Source organism: Rhinolophus ferrumequinum, chromosome 7 (assembly GCF_004115265.2).
Source record: "Rhinolophus ferrumequinum isolate MPI-CBG mRhiFer1 chromosome 7, mRhiFer1_v1.p, whole genome shotgun sequence".
Classification (NCBI taxonomy): Eukaryota; Metazoa; Chordata; class Mammalia; order Chiroptera; family Rhinolophidae; genus Rhinolophus; species Rhinolophus ferrumequinum.
This window is the reverse complement of record NC_046290.1, coordinates 50779831-50796720: the sequence shown is the minus strand read 5'-3', so window position 1 is coordinate 50796720 and position 16890 is coordinate 50779831. Positions and strand designations below refer to the sequence as shown.

Here is a 16890-nt window from a genome sequence, read left to right as displayed (position 1 = left end):
TTTCATGGAATAAAATGATTATAAATGTGTTCTTTAAGTAGACTGAGAAAAATTATTCTCTAGATTCTTTGGGGGGAAAAAAACTCACCTGTTCAATTCTTTAGCTAAATTTATCTACAATGGACCAGAATTATATGGAATGGACTCAAATGCCTCCTCCTCCCTCCTGCAACCAGATTGCTTAAGTCAGGCTTTAGATATCTTAAATAATAATAATTACTATAGCTACCGTAGCATAGTAAAGCTACCATTAAAAAAAAAATTGTCTTCCAGAAAGGACAACCCACACTTATCTGCAGAAACAAGATGGAAAGACAGAGCAGAAACAGTGATAATTGGAGGTGGCTGTGTTGGTGTGAGTCTGGCTTATCACCTAGCCAAAGCGGGGATGAAAGATGTGGTCCTACTGGAGAAATCGGAGCTCACTGCTGGATCTACCTGGCATGCAGTAAGAAAATCACCTCAAAAATGTCATATGTGCGAACTGTGCGCTAGTGAAATCAGTTTCCTTCCCATTCTCAGCTCCCCATTGTAAGCTCGTTAGAGTGTTTCCTTCAATTCTTTGGGAAAGTGCAGTTCCACTGTGGTTGGTGTACTTCCAGGCAATGATCAACATTTATAATGTCTTTATCTTGAACATACGGCTTTTGGATAAATCCTGGCTCTGCGATTTTCTACCCATGTGACTTACAGCAACTTACTTAAGTTTCCATTTCCTGATGTGTAAAATGGGAATATTAATGATACCTACCTGTGAGGATTGTCGTGAAGATTGAGTTAATATGTGTAAAGTAACTAAACACATGCTAAGTATTTAGTAAATGTGAGCCGTTGTATTGAAGGATAGTGGCTGGGTGATCCTGAATATGACCGAGACCTTCACCTATATATACTCCCTTTACCTAGCTTTAGTCGTCCTTTATATTTATTGACTTAGTGATGATTTTATTTTTGTGCTGTGAGATGCCAGCTTGGCTTCATGAAGACTTCGCTATGAGGAGTGAGAATCTGTGACCCAGTTTTCATGTAAAAACACATGACCAAGTGACTCTGATATTTAATGGTACACACAGTTGTCCCAGTGCTGCACAACTACTGGGCTTAAATGGAAAGCTGCTCCGGTGAATGAGGTGATTGACACTGCTTTCCTACTGCCAAATCAGTTATTTCTGAAGTTAGCTAAGGATGGGAGAGGAAGTTTTTATGACTCTAGGTACAGATTTCCATTTACAGATGAGTTGGGCAGTGTTAGTTCAATTTTCTGTACATAGGTAACGTTCCTTTCTGTCATTAGCTTTCTTCTGCTGAGAGAAGAGGGAGCCCTGTTTTTAGGGGCCTTTTGACATCCAGAACCTGCTCAAGGTATGGGGTGGAGGCTTGAGCACAAAAAGGGCTGCCTGCCTCCAGCTTAGTTTGGGGGAGAGTGTGGCCCAGATTTAAGTCCAGTTGGCCTCAGAGTCCTAGCGGTCACATAGTCAGACCACACCCACAGATTGGATGAAGGATCCTAGGAAAATCGCACCAAGCCCAGCTCCTCTTCCTCTTTTACTTTCCCTCCAAGCCCTTCACACCTCAGTCTGGGAGAGAGGCCCAGGCTCCTGGTCCTCCTTGAGTGTAATTTCAGAAGCTTCACCCGCATACATGTCTTTTGTTTCACCAGTTGTCCTTCAGCTTGCTTCCTCCTGCCCTGAGAGAGGGGGTCCGGAAGCCACCAACACTCCCGGCTCTTCTCTCCTCCCTGAACTAAGCTTTCTATGTAAGCTTTTTGCTATCCTATAAAAGAAAGCCTGCGTTCCTCCTATAGCTCTCCTGTAACTTCTCCTTACTAGACATTCAGTCCCTCTACCAACAAAGACTAATATCTACGGAAAGCCTATATTGTGTCGAGCTGGCACTGTTCTAGCACGTGAGGACACAGCAGTGAACAAAACAAAGTCCCTGTTGTGGAGCCACATTCCCGTAGGGCAGACAGAAAACACAGAGTGCTGGAGAGTAATCGGTGCCATGAGGAGGCAAGTGGGGTAAAGGGATAAATGATGATGACTCAGGAGGCTACTTCAAAGAGCAGAGAAAATGTGTGCGTTTGGGGGCCGTGAGGCTGTCCAAGTAAGAGTCCAAGTAATGCAGTCAGAGGGAAGTTTAGGCAAGTGGAATTATCCTAAGAGGGAGGGCTTACACCCGCTAAACACTTTGGGGGTGTTAAGGAGGATGCACTCTTTAATATTTTAATTACTTATTTGCTCATTTTTATTTGATTGGTTTTGTGTGGCCTGCATTTTAGAATAGATTACTGGATTCCCTATGATTTTACTACATACCCTTAACATAAGTTCTTTTAAGAAAAGTGGGCAAAGTTTTTAATATGGTAGCTTGTTAAATGTTAACTGTGTAAAACAATTTTCCCTTAAGCAAAGAGACACCAGAGTGAGGGGGAAACGGCATTATCCTGGTTTGTGAACAAAGTTATATGCTATCTATGCTTTACAAAATGGCATTCGTGCAGTGTGAGCTCAAGATGGAGTCAGGCATCAGACGCCATGTTATTTGGCCCCTGAGGAATAAAGAAAAGAGGGTTGCTGTAGGAAACTGATTCTAGGACTTTTTGCAAGTCTAGGAGGCTCCCTCTGAGGAGCAACATGAAGAAATCCCATGTATGAGCATTTTTTAACACAGAGAAATAGTTGGAGCATTATGAGAATGTGGAAGGTTGGGGAGCAAGCTACAGGGGCAGAATACAAAAAATAAAGGCAGTTTCACTGAAGTATATCATGTGCTCCAGGTTAAACGTATCTGGAGAGTGTGGCCATCGGTGCTTAGGGAGAGAGGCACAGCTTGCAATGTGAGTATTCAAAATGGAGTCACAAATCCAAAAATCCGGAGGTTTTCCTATATTTTAACAAGACTGCTTTGTCAGTGCCCTACACTATTATTACTAAGATGGAGCATTTCTTGAGCGATGGAGGGAAAGGGGAGAGGATTGAGCAGGAAGCAGTTTTGGAGCATGGGACCCCCAGGAGAGGCTGCCCCTGAGAGAGGTAAGAAAGTGGATGTTTCAGAGGCTTGAGGAGAAAAGCTGCAAGAGGATCCATTTGGGATGAAGGGAGACGATACTAGAGTTTTCTATTTATTTTTATCTGGAAATATAAAAAAGAAATTAAGCTTTACTAATCTTTATAAACAGCCCTCACCTTGGATGTGGGTAACTGTCGTCAGTGTATCATGACATATTGCAGATCACATGCTATAGGATATCACTGTTGGGATTAATTTTATAGAAACAGGGCTTTAAATAATATAATTTGTGATAAAAGAGAGAGGGACTGTCCTTGAGAGTGCTGTACGACACAGAGGTTTGTTGGTTATCTCATAATAATAAATAAAGGAGTTGTGAAGCTTAAAGTTTTTCTTTTACAAAATGTCCCAAATTTAGTGACTTTTATAGTGATGGCTGCCAGTCATTTCTACACAGCAGATACATATTAAAAAAATAGATGCAGACCATCCTTTCAAAGTAAAGGTGATGTTACAATAAATGAGAAATAACTGCTTTTTTGCAAAATAGTCCTATTGGGAAGAGAGCATTTAAAAAAGGGGATGTTTGGAAATGTTGGCATTATTATTACGTTTTTCTGGACAAAATGACATGTGTCACCTAGAACAACTTTCATATATGCAAAAGATAAATTTTTTAACCCATCTAAAATTTTTCCAAATAAGGAATTTCAGTGGGATGTGTACTCTTTTATTTAAAATATAAAAATGCAGAACTTCCAATTAGCTTGTACCAACTGATGAACAAGAGAACATGAAGCATTAGTAGTCAAATTTCAACAGAAACCTTCCTGTAGATGTTAATTGGGATGGAGGAAGTGGTGTGAAGATGCCGAGTACAGCCAAAAGAGTGCACTTCTCCCACTTAGGTCTTTGTATAAATGACAGGTAGCTTCTTCAGCTATCAAAGCCATTCAAAACAGTCTCAAAATAAAACAAACCTAGAATTAGGCCTTTAAATTGCTGCTTTACCAAGGTTAATTCAATATACATATTTTAGTAATAAAATATATGAATCACATAGCTCTTGCTAAAATATTAATAAGCTTACTATTCGAAAGCTTTTCTACACAATAAACAAGATAAAAATTACTTAAAATATTTATTTCAAGTTTTTGTGTTTTATAATCTCTGTCAATACACATTTATAAATCGTGAAAATAAGGAAATATACCTATTTTAGTGGACATGCTCAAACTTTTTAATTGGATGTGAGTGCACGGATAAAAGATTTGAAGCCACTGGGATATAGTGTGGCTTGAGAACAGTCACTGGGCTTTTTGAGGCTGCAGAGCCTCGTGAAAAAGGGAGAAAGATTATTGAAGATGACTTTTCTAATTCCATCATTCCTTTCATTAATTCATTATTAATTGTCAGTCTACTGTAAAGAAGAGCTTATCCGTCTCCTTATTTATTTATTTAATATCAATAAGGCTTCATAAATTCTTATTTTATTCAAAGAGCTATACTTCCTAATGATGATTCATGTCTCTGTTTCATCTTCCCTCTTTGATCTTCTCCACCAACTAATAACTATTTTCTTTCTTCAAATCAAAGGTGAGCCCCTTCACTGTCCTTCTTGAAGACTTCCGTGACCCTTCCAGCATTTTTTTCTTCTTTTAGTTCTTATGTCTTTCTATGCTCTGGCACTTAATCATATGCGCTTGATTTCATTGGTCCACATATGAGAGTTTCATGACCTCAATCAGACCATAAAATCTTGAAGGCTAAGGACAATGTTTTCTCCTTCTTCAGACTTCCCATTTAATATAACCTTGCTGAATCCCAGAACAGAAAAATGTTGTACTTTTCTTACATCCGCAAGACTGGCATAGAAATTAACAATAAGTACCATCAGACATTATATTCAAATAGCTTTTAATAAAAGCACAGATATGGTTGCCGCCAAGTTTTCAACCCAGAGGAAAAAATAAAAGTCAATGAATAAAAAAATATATAGGATACAATAAATAAATAATATAATATAACATAATATAATATAATTTTGTACCTGGCAAAAATCAAGCTCAGGACTTAACTTCTGACTGTCCTAGCAGGTAGGAAACTAGGGTAGGATGAACTGTGCAGTGGAAATAAGTATACTATTTTGGTAAGGAAGACTAACTTTTCCTTGACCAGAGATTCCTAGAAAAATTTGTTCCCTAAACAAAGGACATTTGGCTAAATGTTTGGAATAACAGTTTTACAAAAACTAACCCAGGTGACTCTTTCAGATGAAAGATCATTAACTCATCCTATGAATACAGTCTTTTGGGGTGGGGAAGAAGAGGACTGATATAGTACGCACAGCATATAACTCTCTGGGGGTCTGGCTTAGGTTAGGATTACAGGGTCTAGAAGAGTGAATGGTGAGCAATGCCCTAGGCTAGGGCTCATGAATGTCAGTTTTCTTAACTGATGGGAGATACATGGGAGACAAAGTTGGGTTCTCTAGCAGATACCTGAAGTCCAGGGATTCTCTATTATTGAGCTAGAAAGGTTCACAAGCACACTAGATGCCAAGCTTGTAAAAGGGAATGGGGTGTTTGACTAAAAGGTAAGGACCCTGATTGCAGGTCCATCATAATGGAGCCGTACTAGGAGAGGTCTTATAAGCTGGGCAAGGAATTTTTTTGAAATAACTAGCTGTGCATATGTCCAAAAGCTTGAACAAGTACGTGATAGAAATCTGAGGATTCTGGTCCATAAAGGATGATACATGAACTTTAAATGGGGTGTTTTTGAGTTCAAGAGAACCAAATGCCCACCACAACCAGAGAAGAACTTTATAAATACTTATTTTGAATAGACTGTGTTCTGATGAGATTTCCAGAATAAACTAGCTGCAAAATGGGGCCCTAGACACTTAATTGAGAGAACTTGCTTCATATAACTGTTTAGAATTCTTTGTCTAGATACTACATTGCATCTGCCAGAGTAGATAAAAGGGGGGCTGGCATGCCAATATACAGATGTATTTTCCTGAGAGTAATTATTCGGTATTTAATCAGTAAGTATTTGTGGGGATATAATCTATGTGCTTATCAAAGGTTAAGCTACAACAAAAATCTGTTCACCCATTCACCAAGCTCTATTTCCCAGGAATTTTCCAACTCTTTTATTTTGGAAATTTCAGGAAATGGAACAGGAAGGATGTTCCGTTCGAAGGAATGGTAGTGATTGGGTCAAGGAAAACTCTTCACTGGGCCGTAGTCCGTCTCCTTAAGGGAACAAGGTGATTTGCTGGTTTGAGGCCACACTGTGTGCCACACGCCCATAGTCGTCCTAATAATAGCATGCATTCCTAAACTTCCCATCAAGTCGTCTGATTGCCGAACCGTCAAACAACGCTTTTTCCTAATAACTCTTAGGGACTTAATGTATATGTTAGTTGGATGGCTCTTACTTATATGGTTCAAATTGGTTCTTACAGCTCTGTCACAAGCCTTATGCTCTGGCCTGCTCAAACGGGTGCTGATGTGTTCTTATCCCAAAGGACTGGTTGGTACTGCTCCGTTTCTTGCGCGCAATAAATCTCCTGCTTAACACATAAACTATCAACATTTTGAGAACGTTAATGTTTGTTCAGTATTTCCTTTCTTCCCCACTTTTAAGGCAGGTTTAACAACTTACTTTCATCCTGGAATAAACTTGAAGAAAATACATTATGATAGCATCAAACTTTATGAGAAACTGGAAGAAGAAACTGGACAGGTAAATGCATTTAACTTGAAATTGTCTTTTAGGTCAGTTTCTCAGAAATATGTAAGATCTCTGAAGGATTTTGATGTCATCATGTAGAGCTGTGTGTAGTGACATCAATGGCATGTGAAATGTTTAATGTGGTAGAGAAACCGGGTGAGAGTTCAAGGTAAGAACCTCTAAAGTTTGCTCTACGATCGATTTAATTTCTTGAAGTGTATGGCCCTGCTCTTCTTGATTTTTTTAATGAAGAAAAAATAAAAAGCAGCATCTTTCAAAAATAGCTTTAGTTAGTTACTCTATCTAGAAACTAAGAAATCAGAGCCTTTCAGCCACTGGATTGCAAAGGGCCTGACACCAGTGTGTGCCAGATTGTCACATGGCTAAAAAGTACTTCACCACAATCGCCTCACTTTTATTTTTATCTCTTCTCATATTTATTAGTACTCTCAAAATAAAGTGGCAGGTAAGCAACATTCATAGGCTAAGACTGAAGTCGACTTAAATTTTTCATGCCATTTCCTTTGCCTGAAACTGTCAAAAGTCTCCCCACAGTCTACAGGACAAAGGCCAGAGGAGGAGCCCTGGCTGCCTTTCCACATTTTCTTTTGCCACTCTTTGCTCCTCTCAGATGCTTCAGCTATTCTTAATTACTTATAGTTCTGGAATGTGCTGGGCTCTCTGCCCGAACAACCATTCCCTCTGTCCTCCATTTCAGTATTCACCCTCCACCTTTCCCACGGGTCATCCCCATTGAGAAGCCGGCCTTGCCTTTGCCCACCCACCACTCAGGCCAAGCTGAGGGCACACATGTTGGTTCTAAGAACGTTTGTGAACACCCCTCCTATAACACGAATCTCTCTCTATGGTGGCTGTTGCTTTACTGATTGGTGTTCCCTACAGACCATGAGCAACTTGAGGGCCAAGATTACATCTTTTATCTCTGTCACCCAGGGCTTAACTGAGTGCTTGCCAACTGAAGAACTTCAGTAAATGTCAAACGAATGTTCACACTTAATCTCATCACTGCAACATTCTGATTCTTCATATTCCCTCCTCAAATTTTTTGTCTTTCTCTTTTTCGCATAATTGTTTTCACTCAGTACGTTCACGCTATTCCATGTTATTGTAATTAGGCATGTAGCTGTCTGCCTTTTCCTGTGGATGCTGTAAGCTCCATCCAGGCAGGGTCTTCGTCTCTTTAGTTCACAACAGCATCTCTGGGGCTCGGTGCCTGGCACAGACCAAGCACTTAGTAAATAGTTGTTGAGTGAATGTCTTTTTGTAAGATGTGAATATGTTTATATAGTTACCTCCTTCACTGCATAGTAAATTTCTTATACATCTGTATTTTCCTTGCGCTGGAGAAGAACCATGTTTGAGTGCCAAATAATGATTTTTTTAATGTAATTTTATTGGCATTATTGTCACAGGTGGTGGGATTCCATCAGCCAGGTAGTATCAGAATTGCTACAACTCCTGTAAGGGTAGATGAATTTAAATATCAAATGACTCGGACTGGCTGGCATGCAACAGAACAGTATATTATTGAACCTGAGAAAATTCAAGAGATGTTCCCTTTACTCAACATGAATAAGGTATTTATCTTAAGGGCATTTTCACCATTTGTTGACTTGAATTAAGGTTAGAAAATGTTACTGTAAAATGTTAAGAATAGAAAAAACTTTGTGCACACATTTTGAATGGCAAAATCAGATGATTAATGCTGGAATTTGGTTAAATTACAAGGTGGGCTATTATGTAAGCTAAATGAAACATGAAAAGGTAATGAAAAATGCTTGTTAGTTTTCCACCTATGACAACTGAGGAAACATTTTCAATACCTTTTTATTACTGTCCCCCGGATCTAAGGCTTTCCATACATAAATCTTCTGTTTGCAAACTACAAAGAGAAAAATAACCTGGTATGATAAATATCTGTGTGGAAAGACTATTTTATTAAAATTTTTTACAAAATCAAATGTAGAAGTACCATACTATATTGCTACACAAATATCATCTAGCTCATAACTACACTTCCCTGACAGGATCTATGCCAGGTATTGATCTAGTTTCAACCAAAGTTGTCTGAGAGAATCCACTTGGGAATTTAGTGTCTTTTTTTTTTTTTTTTTTGCTAGGTGATCATCCAATTTGCATAGTAGTAGCAATGACTAGCACTATACTACATAACACTACAGCACATATTTATGTACCAGGTACTGTGCTAAGATTATATGCATAATCTCATTTAATCTTCACAATAATAATAATAATAATAATATAAGGTATATATAATATTATGTAAACAGGAAATTGCAGCTTAGGTAGTTTGCATAGTAGAGCCAAGCTCATCCAGCTAGAAAGAGCTGGAGCAGAGATCTGAACCCAGGCTCTCTGACTCCTTTGCATGTACCATCTAAGGGTACCAGGTGGGGCTGTTTAGGGAAGCAGAGGCTTCTGTTTCTCCCTGGTAACCACTGCAGTATCTCTGATCCCTGAGGGTTTGTGTCATTGATTTGGGTGCTGCGGTTGTTTGCCCTTGTGAGTCTACAGGCTGCTGGTACCCTCTTGTCATTGTTTTGTGTGATGCCAGTGTGATGGCAGAGGAGTGTGGCATTGCACTGTCTGCATTGAAATTCCATCACCATTACTAGTAAGGATATGCTTATATCTGTGTATGTGTCAATCTTGGAATGCTTTGCGGGAACTCTTCACCATCACAGATTTTTCTCAAGGGCATTAGGCAATGGAAACACGTGGGAAAGGTATTCTCTGGCGGTGGGGCAGGGTGCCAAATCAAATAGACAGAGGATCACGGTAGTGATGATATAGCCATTATAAAACATCAATGTGACATTTGGAAGGCTACAGTAATATGAATTCTGTTAAAATAGAAAGTCTCGTAAACTAAACCTATATCAAGAGGTTGGATTAGTAATCAAAAACTTTCCACAAAGAAAAGCCCAGGCCGAGATGGCTTCACTTGTGAATTCTACCAGAAGTTTAAAGAAGAATTAATATTAATCCTTCATAAACTCTTCCAAAAATAGAAGAAAAGTGAGCTCTTTCCTACTCATCTATGAAGTCAGTATTGCTGTGATACCAAAAAGACAAAAACATCACAAGAAAAGAAAGGCATTCATCAATTATGAATATTGATGCAAAAAATCCTCAATGAAATACTAGCAAACTGGATTCCGCGACACATAAAAAGAATTGTGCAACATGCACAAGTGGAATTTATCCCAGGAATGCAGGGTTGGTTTAACATCTGAAAATCAATCAATGCAGTATACCACATGAATAAAATAAATGACAAAAACAGACGATCATTTCAATAGATGCAGAAAAAACGTTGACAAAAGCTCCTTGCTCATACTTGGTGCTCAATAGATTTTTGCTGAAATTAATAAGACTTAATGATACTACTTCACAGTGTTCACTCCTTGTTTCATCTGAGTTTCATTCTTCTTTGTTTCCCTCACAGTACCTAGCCTCAAGCCCCAGTAGGTATTCAAGAATTAATTGCTGAGTGACTTAATCAAGTATACATTTTCCTGATGCCATATACGTATATATATAATTTATTAACACTGTTAAATAATTAAATATAAATAATTGATCTGTTAGTATGAGATTTGACTGCAAATGTCAGAAACCAAAATAATACTTAAACAAGATAGAAGTTTATTTCTTTTTCACTTAGACAGTCCAGACTTGAATGGTGGCTCTTCCATGAAGACTTCAGGGACACAGTCACCTTCCAAATCATTGCTGTCTTCCTAGAGTGTGACTCTTATGTTCTTTTTCTAAGATGGCAGCTAGGGCTCCAGCCATCATGTCTTCATTCCAGATAGCAGGATGGAAGAGGGGACAAAGGTCATATGCCAGTTGTCTTTTTATAATGATTTGTGGAAGCTACCACATGACACTTTCATTTGCATTTCATTGACCAGAACTTAGTACTAATTTTTGCTATCAGCTAGAACTAATAGCTGCCAAATATTGGAAACTCATTGTTCTTAGTGGCTATGTAGCTAAATAAACATTCAGTTTTCATTGCCAGTGGGGAGGAAAGAATGGATATTGGAGACAATTACAGGGCTCTATTAAATAGCCTGTCTACTGAATTCTCACTGTGAGTCCTCCCTAAGTCTGAGCTTTGATACAGCAAAAAGAAGTGTACACTGATCAATCTGATGCCCCAGTGCACTTTTAAAGTACAATTTTATTAAACATTTGCTGGCAGGATATTAGTTACACTGAATAATAAGTACATATTCCTATGAATGTTGACTCTTTTATGATCGATTTAGATTTTAGCTGGACTGTATAATCCTGGAGATGGTCACATTGATCCTTACTCTCTAACTATGGCCTTGGCTGCTGGGGCTAGGAAATATGGTGCCCTTTTAAAATATCCTGCACCAGTGACTTCTCTGAAAGCCAGGTCAGATGGAACATGGGATGTTGAAACACCACAGGGATCTATGAGAGCAAATAGAATTGTGAATGCTGCAGGTAAGTGTCATATCTTTTTTTTTTTTTAGTTGGGTTTTTCAAGTGGCAAAGAAATAAGATATTATGCTATAAAGTAATGTTTTATACTGTGAACATTGTTAGGAAACACTGTGATGCTCCCACAGTGAACATTACGACTGTTTCTAAGCTACAAAGCTCTCGCTCCATCACTTTGCTTTTAGTGTGTGAGGTATCACTCTGTGTTTGGTTATCTATATAGGAAGTTAGCATTCTTCTTCATGTTTCATTTTATTCTGCTCCAGATCATGTTTTCCCAAATTATACTTACTTTTCCTTCCTATGTTTGCACTTTCTTTATACTAATAACCAAATTCTAGTGTTCAAATTCATGAGCATCTTCTTTGTTCTCAATTTGGTTCTTTTTAGGACAGGTTTAATCATTTGTGTTCTCTCTCATCCATTTCTGATTACTTGACTGTAATAAAAAAAACTTACAATGCTTTTCCTTTCAGAACATTTTAAACATACTTCATAATTTTTTCTTAGGTTGCTCTGTTACAATTTAGTCTCAGAGTAGTGACCCAAAAAGGGATATTTGAGATAATCTAAAAATCCACTCATTTTCCATTTGTGGAGTCCAAGGTCCAGAAAGGTCATGCCACTTGGCAAAGTGACACGATTATGTCAAAGCCAGGGCTTAGACCTGGATATTTTGATCTTTGAGTTAATACACTTTCTAACAGGTCATTTGCCTGTGAAGTCATTTTCAACTATCACACGTACAAAAATGAATTCCTGTGCAAATGAAAATGCTTATGCAGTCTAAACTGGACTAATACTTTACATATTCACCAGTAGTTCATAGTGGTTAATTTAAAACCTAAAATAAGCATGAGGCAGTAACTGATTTTCTTGTGGTCTGTTCTTAAATGATACAGTGAAAACAATCTTTATTATTTATCAGATCAAATAGTATGCTGTGAGGATATGCTAGAAACATGGACCCTTAAGATTCTTTTCTCTAAATCGTAACTTTGATTGACATTATTTTTTTAATGAAACACTTTTAGTGGTTCTAGAAAAAGCCATGTCTTCAATATTTAAGAGTCTAAATGAGTACTTCTGAATCTTTCTAGCCCATGTTCCCCATTTGAAAAGCATCAAAATCTCATGCCTTCTTTGATATCATTTTAAATTCAAAATACAGTAATATAAAATGACTTGCCTAAAAAATAAAAGTAAAGGCATAAAATATTGCTTTCTTTTTGAACTTCACTTGTCCCCACCCCTCCACAACCCCCATCTGATATCCACTACCCCTCACTGTCATTGGGCTTCCCTGCTCTAGATTCTGCTAGAATATCTCAGACAATGAAATCATTCATCTTTCTTTCCCAAGTAGCAAGAATTCTTTGTAATCTAACAACTTTCTTTATGGTCTCACGTTTTCAGCCCCTAAAACCTTTTACAGTATTCACAGTGATAGCAAATACTAAACAAACATAGTCTGACTTCCATATCAGCATTCATGGCAGACATTGCTAACTGATCACTACACTCAGATGAGCTTGGACGAACCCCACCATTTTTCTCAACACAGTGCTTCAGGCAGACACACATTCCCAACTGATATTTTGAGAAATACTGCAGAAAACCTTAATTTAACACAATTATCCATTGTTTTCCTAAAATGTGTAAAATTTTGTTTGCATAGTTCATTGCCATTGTAATACCTCTTTTCCTAAACCACAAACTGTGAAGAATAAGGAATCACTGAAGACAAAGAATACTTTCCAAAGAGATCTGACCTAAACCCAGGACCTTGGTTACACGATGAAGTGCATATTTTATGCAACTGTGAAATTTTGTGGGGTGATCAGGGCAGCAGAGGGCAATGGTAGGAGGTCCTAGAAAACAGCTCTTCGGGTGCTGGCCTGGGAAAACAAGTCTTTGGATTTAGTTTGACAGCGTGGCCCGTGTGGAGTGGTAAACGCACAGCCACACTGGCAACCTAATGTCTGGGATTTGTTTTTCCAGGTCATCACCGGGAACACTGTTGTCCAGGACATTCTTCTGTAGTCTTTGTTCCTGAAGCCTCTCACCCAGCCACTTCTACTCCCTTTCCCATCCCCAGTTCTCTGTAACTCCGGGCAGCTCCTTGTTGGGAGTTGTATGAAGAACTATGTGGTCTCAATTCTTTTTTGTTAAATTTATTGGGGTTGCATTAGTTAATAACATTATATAAGGTTCAAGTGTACAGTTTTATAATACATCATCTGTATATCACATCGATTCTTTATCTCATTCAGATCATATCTCAGGCCCATATCTATTTGTTTTTTCTTTTTCTCCTCCATCTCTTCTCTTCCGTTGGGAAAATGTTACTGGAGAACATCGAACTGATTACATATTGGTAGTCCATGGAAGGTGTGGAGCAGTGTGTGTTTAATTAATTGTAAGTCTGTTTTGAAAAAAAACTTAAAGTCTAAAAGCTCTCCAATTGATAAGCCTCAGTAATTGTGGGCAAAGGTTTAGATATGCCCTCTTCTAGAATTAAAGCTATCAAAAATCCATTTTATGAATAAAAGCAACTGTCTGCAGAAGGCGTCATGCAACATGATTTGAGAATGTACGTCTGGTGCAATGTTTCCCATAGTTACTCAGTGAGACCAGAATGCTCCATAAATTCAGGCGAAGTCCTCAGGCCAGTTCTGAAATTTAAAGTAACCAGCATATAGACTCGGAAATATAACCAAAGTGTAAAAGATGTAAAGGCCACTATTATCTACTCAATTGTGCCATAACCTGCCAGAAGTTTCTTTATGTGGAATCGTAACAGAAGGCTGTTGAGTCTTTAGGATGACTGAAAAGGAAAGTCTAAAAGTAAAAAATATGTCCATTTGCTGATGTGTCTCCAGCATTGTCCAGGGCAGTGGGGCTTTCTCGACCAGAAACACATGTATTGCCAACCATGTGACCTGGGCAAATTACTCATTTGTAAAATGGAGCTAATAGTGCCCATCTCATAAAGTTATTATGATGAGTAAATGAGCTAATAAGGCAACAGAACAGGGTTTACTACATAGAAAACACTAAAAAATTAAGTATTATAATTATAACTACGATTAGTATTACGATTATTATCATTCTTTCCTTGAAAGTCTATGTCCTGGTCTGGGAGGCACTAACATCAGGTTACCATAGCTTTTTGGCATCAGGCTTCAGATTACCCAACTCGTTTTATTTGCTCTGTAGTCATCCAGCACCCATTCTGCTGGTAAAATGACTTTCCAAAGAGCTTAGTTCTCAAGCTTGTGTGTATAAGAATCAACGTGGGAAGCGTCCCAGACTTCAGAAAGATTCTAATTCAGATGGTCTGGGTGGGAAGCTGTATTTTAAACAGTACTCCAGGTACTAAACGGTCTGTACCAGATGGTCTGCAAAATATCTTTTGAGAAAATCTAGTATGTAGGTGTTTCTATAGGAAAGAGAATAAAGTGACCTTATTCTTGAGGAAGCAGAGCTGAGGAACAGTTTCTGACACTCCTGACCTCTTGGTGTACAATAGGCTAACTTGCCGTTGGTGTTGCTTAAAAAACTGTTTAATTCTACCTTCATTCTACCCCTGCCTTCACTCAGTTGCAGCTCAGGGGCCACGGGGCAGGAGCTATTTATTATGATGCAAGCTTTTTCTTTGCATAGTGATGAATGTTTCTCCTGGTCTCATTTCCAGTTGACTCTGTAAGCTTGAGATAACTTTGTAAACTTTACTTAAGAATGTTCCTAATATGGCAAATCAGAAATGTGACTGGATGGTGTCAACCTGAAGCCTAGTGTTCAGCCAAACGAATTGCTTAATTTTGCCTGATAACTCTGCGTCAGAAAATGTCACTATATAAGCCATCATTGCCACTGTAAAAAAGTGACCTTATCACTTTGACCAATCATCTAGTACAAATAAACTTGTCCATAAACCTGCATCCTTCATTTTAACTCCGTTTCTATTAATCACTGCATTTTTTTAAAAATGGAAGCCATTTCCAAATGATTGTTTTTATTGACTCTTCTCTTCAGTGTTTTTCAGGTGATAATGGTAGATTTTACACGACTCCTCCACATTTGTCTCTCTTTCCTTAGAACTTGGTGGGTGGGTGATCGATCTAGCAGGGGTTGAAGGGTAATCCTGGCTACATTTAGGTTAACTTGATTGACATATAAAGGAGAGCATACCAGCAAACACCACTACCATGGGGTAAAATAGTATAGAGCTTTCCATGGGATTTGAAGTAATATAGTTATATGATACTTAAGCATGCATTTCCACTTTATTTTAATGATGAAGTACATTAATAAGCAAGCAATTAGACTCAAGTTTATAAATGCATTTGAATAGGACAGAATTTATTCCTCAATTTATGTTTTTAATTGAAACAAATGTATTGAGGGTACTGCAGTGCTTTGAATAGCAAGGTTAAAGATTTTGGCTTTTTATATTTTGAAATTCCTCTACTGTACATAACTAGAATATGTGGCTTTACTATATTTTCCTACAAAGTTCTGACACTGGTAATTCACATTTTCCTGCTGGCACAAATAAATTAAGTCTCTAAATTATTAAAAGGCCAACAAACATCTCTAATGCCTGTAGGTAAAAACTTTGGTTTGCAAGTGGGCACCCATTTCTGGGGCTATTATACAAGTGTGACCAACTTAGCTGTTAGACCAAAATGTAACAACAGAACACAAGAGTGATGTTTAGATGGTTAAATAGAAATAAGCTATGGCACATAAGAGTACATAATCTGGGTTCCCAGAATGACTCATGACTGACGATTTTGTGTCTAGCTCTGAGCTTCATAATGACAGAGAATTCAGAACTTCTTATTAGATTCTGGGGGAAAAAAAGCAGAAACAGGAATAGTTAAATATTTAGAGTGAAACCTCTAAAGAAATAACTTAAATAATATTCCATATCATTTGAATGATTACTCAAAATTGTTATGAAGTAAACAAGCACATAGAACCTCCTCCCCCCAAATAATCCAGGGATGGGTTAAGCAAACCCACATCCCTGACAAATAATCTTTTTTGTCATTTTAGATTCTAAAATACCTTTTAGAATCAAAGAGTCTTGGATTTTTAAAATAAAGTCTTTCTGTAGAAAGAAAACCAATAAAATGTGGCGATTCCAGGGTCTCCCTGTGTGACCTTGGGCAGGTCTCTTTCCCTCTCTAGACTTTCACTCTAATTTGTACACTGAAGAGTTACCTGGGGGAGAATCCAGGATACTTTCAGCCACAAATTATCTAGTTTTATCTTTTGCAAAGAAAAAAAATAACATTTGTTCCTACCAATAAGACTGTCCCCAGGTGCACTGTCAGGTGAGAAACACTGGTTGTGGGAACCCCACTATTTATGAACCCTCTCCCCTTGGCTCTGGCATCTCCTGCTCTGGACTCCTGGTGCCTTCATGACTTTTGCAGGAAAGGATCTTACAAACATATTTAAACTAAAATTTTAAAATAACAGAGAAAGCTGGATGTGCTGTCTCTTCCAAAGTATATACATTTTCAAATTTTAAGTTAGCAGAGCAATTCTGTACTTGTGGAGTTTTAGGCATTAACAATTTAGGGAGAGCAGGGCCTGAGGGAC

The 16890-nt window shown here is 38.1% G+C and overlaps 1 protein-coding gene across 3 annotated transcripts in view; it reads left to right on the top strand.

Annotated features, from left to right (window-relative positions):
- The window catches only part of DMGDH (dimethylglycine dehydrogenase), a 60997-nt gene that overhangs the window by 725 nt on the left and 43382 nt on the right, over positions 1 to 16890 (top strand). For all 3 annotated transcript variants that reach the window (XR_004423535.1, XM_033110667.1, XM_033110665.1), the window contains exons 2-5: positions 274 to 448; positions 6667 to 6765; positions 8187 to 8351; positions 11073 to 11277. Coding sequence is in view for 2 of the 3 variants with exons in the window: in XM_033110667.1 (XP_032966558.1) it covers positions 274 to 448; positions 6667 to 6765; positions 8187 to 8351; positions 11073 to 11277 (644 nt within the window). In the remaining variant the exon portion in view is untranslated. The remainder of the gene's footprint in view (positions 1 to 273; positions 449 to 6666; positions 6766 to 8186; positions 8352 to 11072; positions 11278 to 16890) is intronic.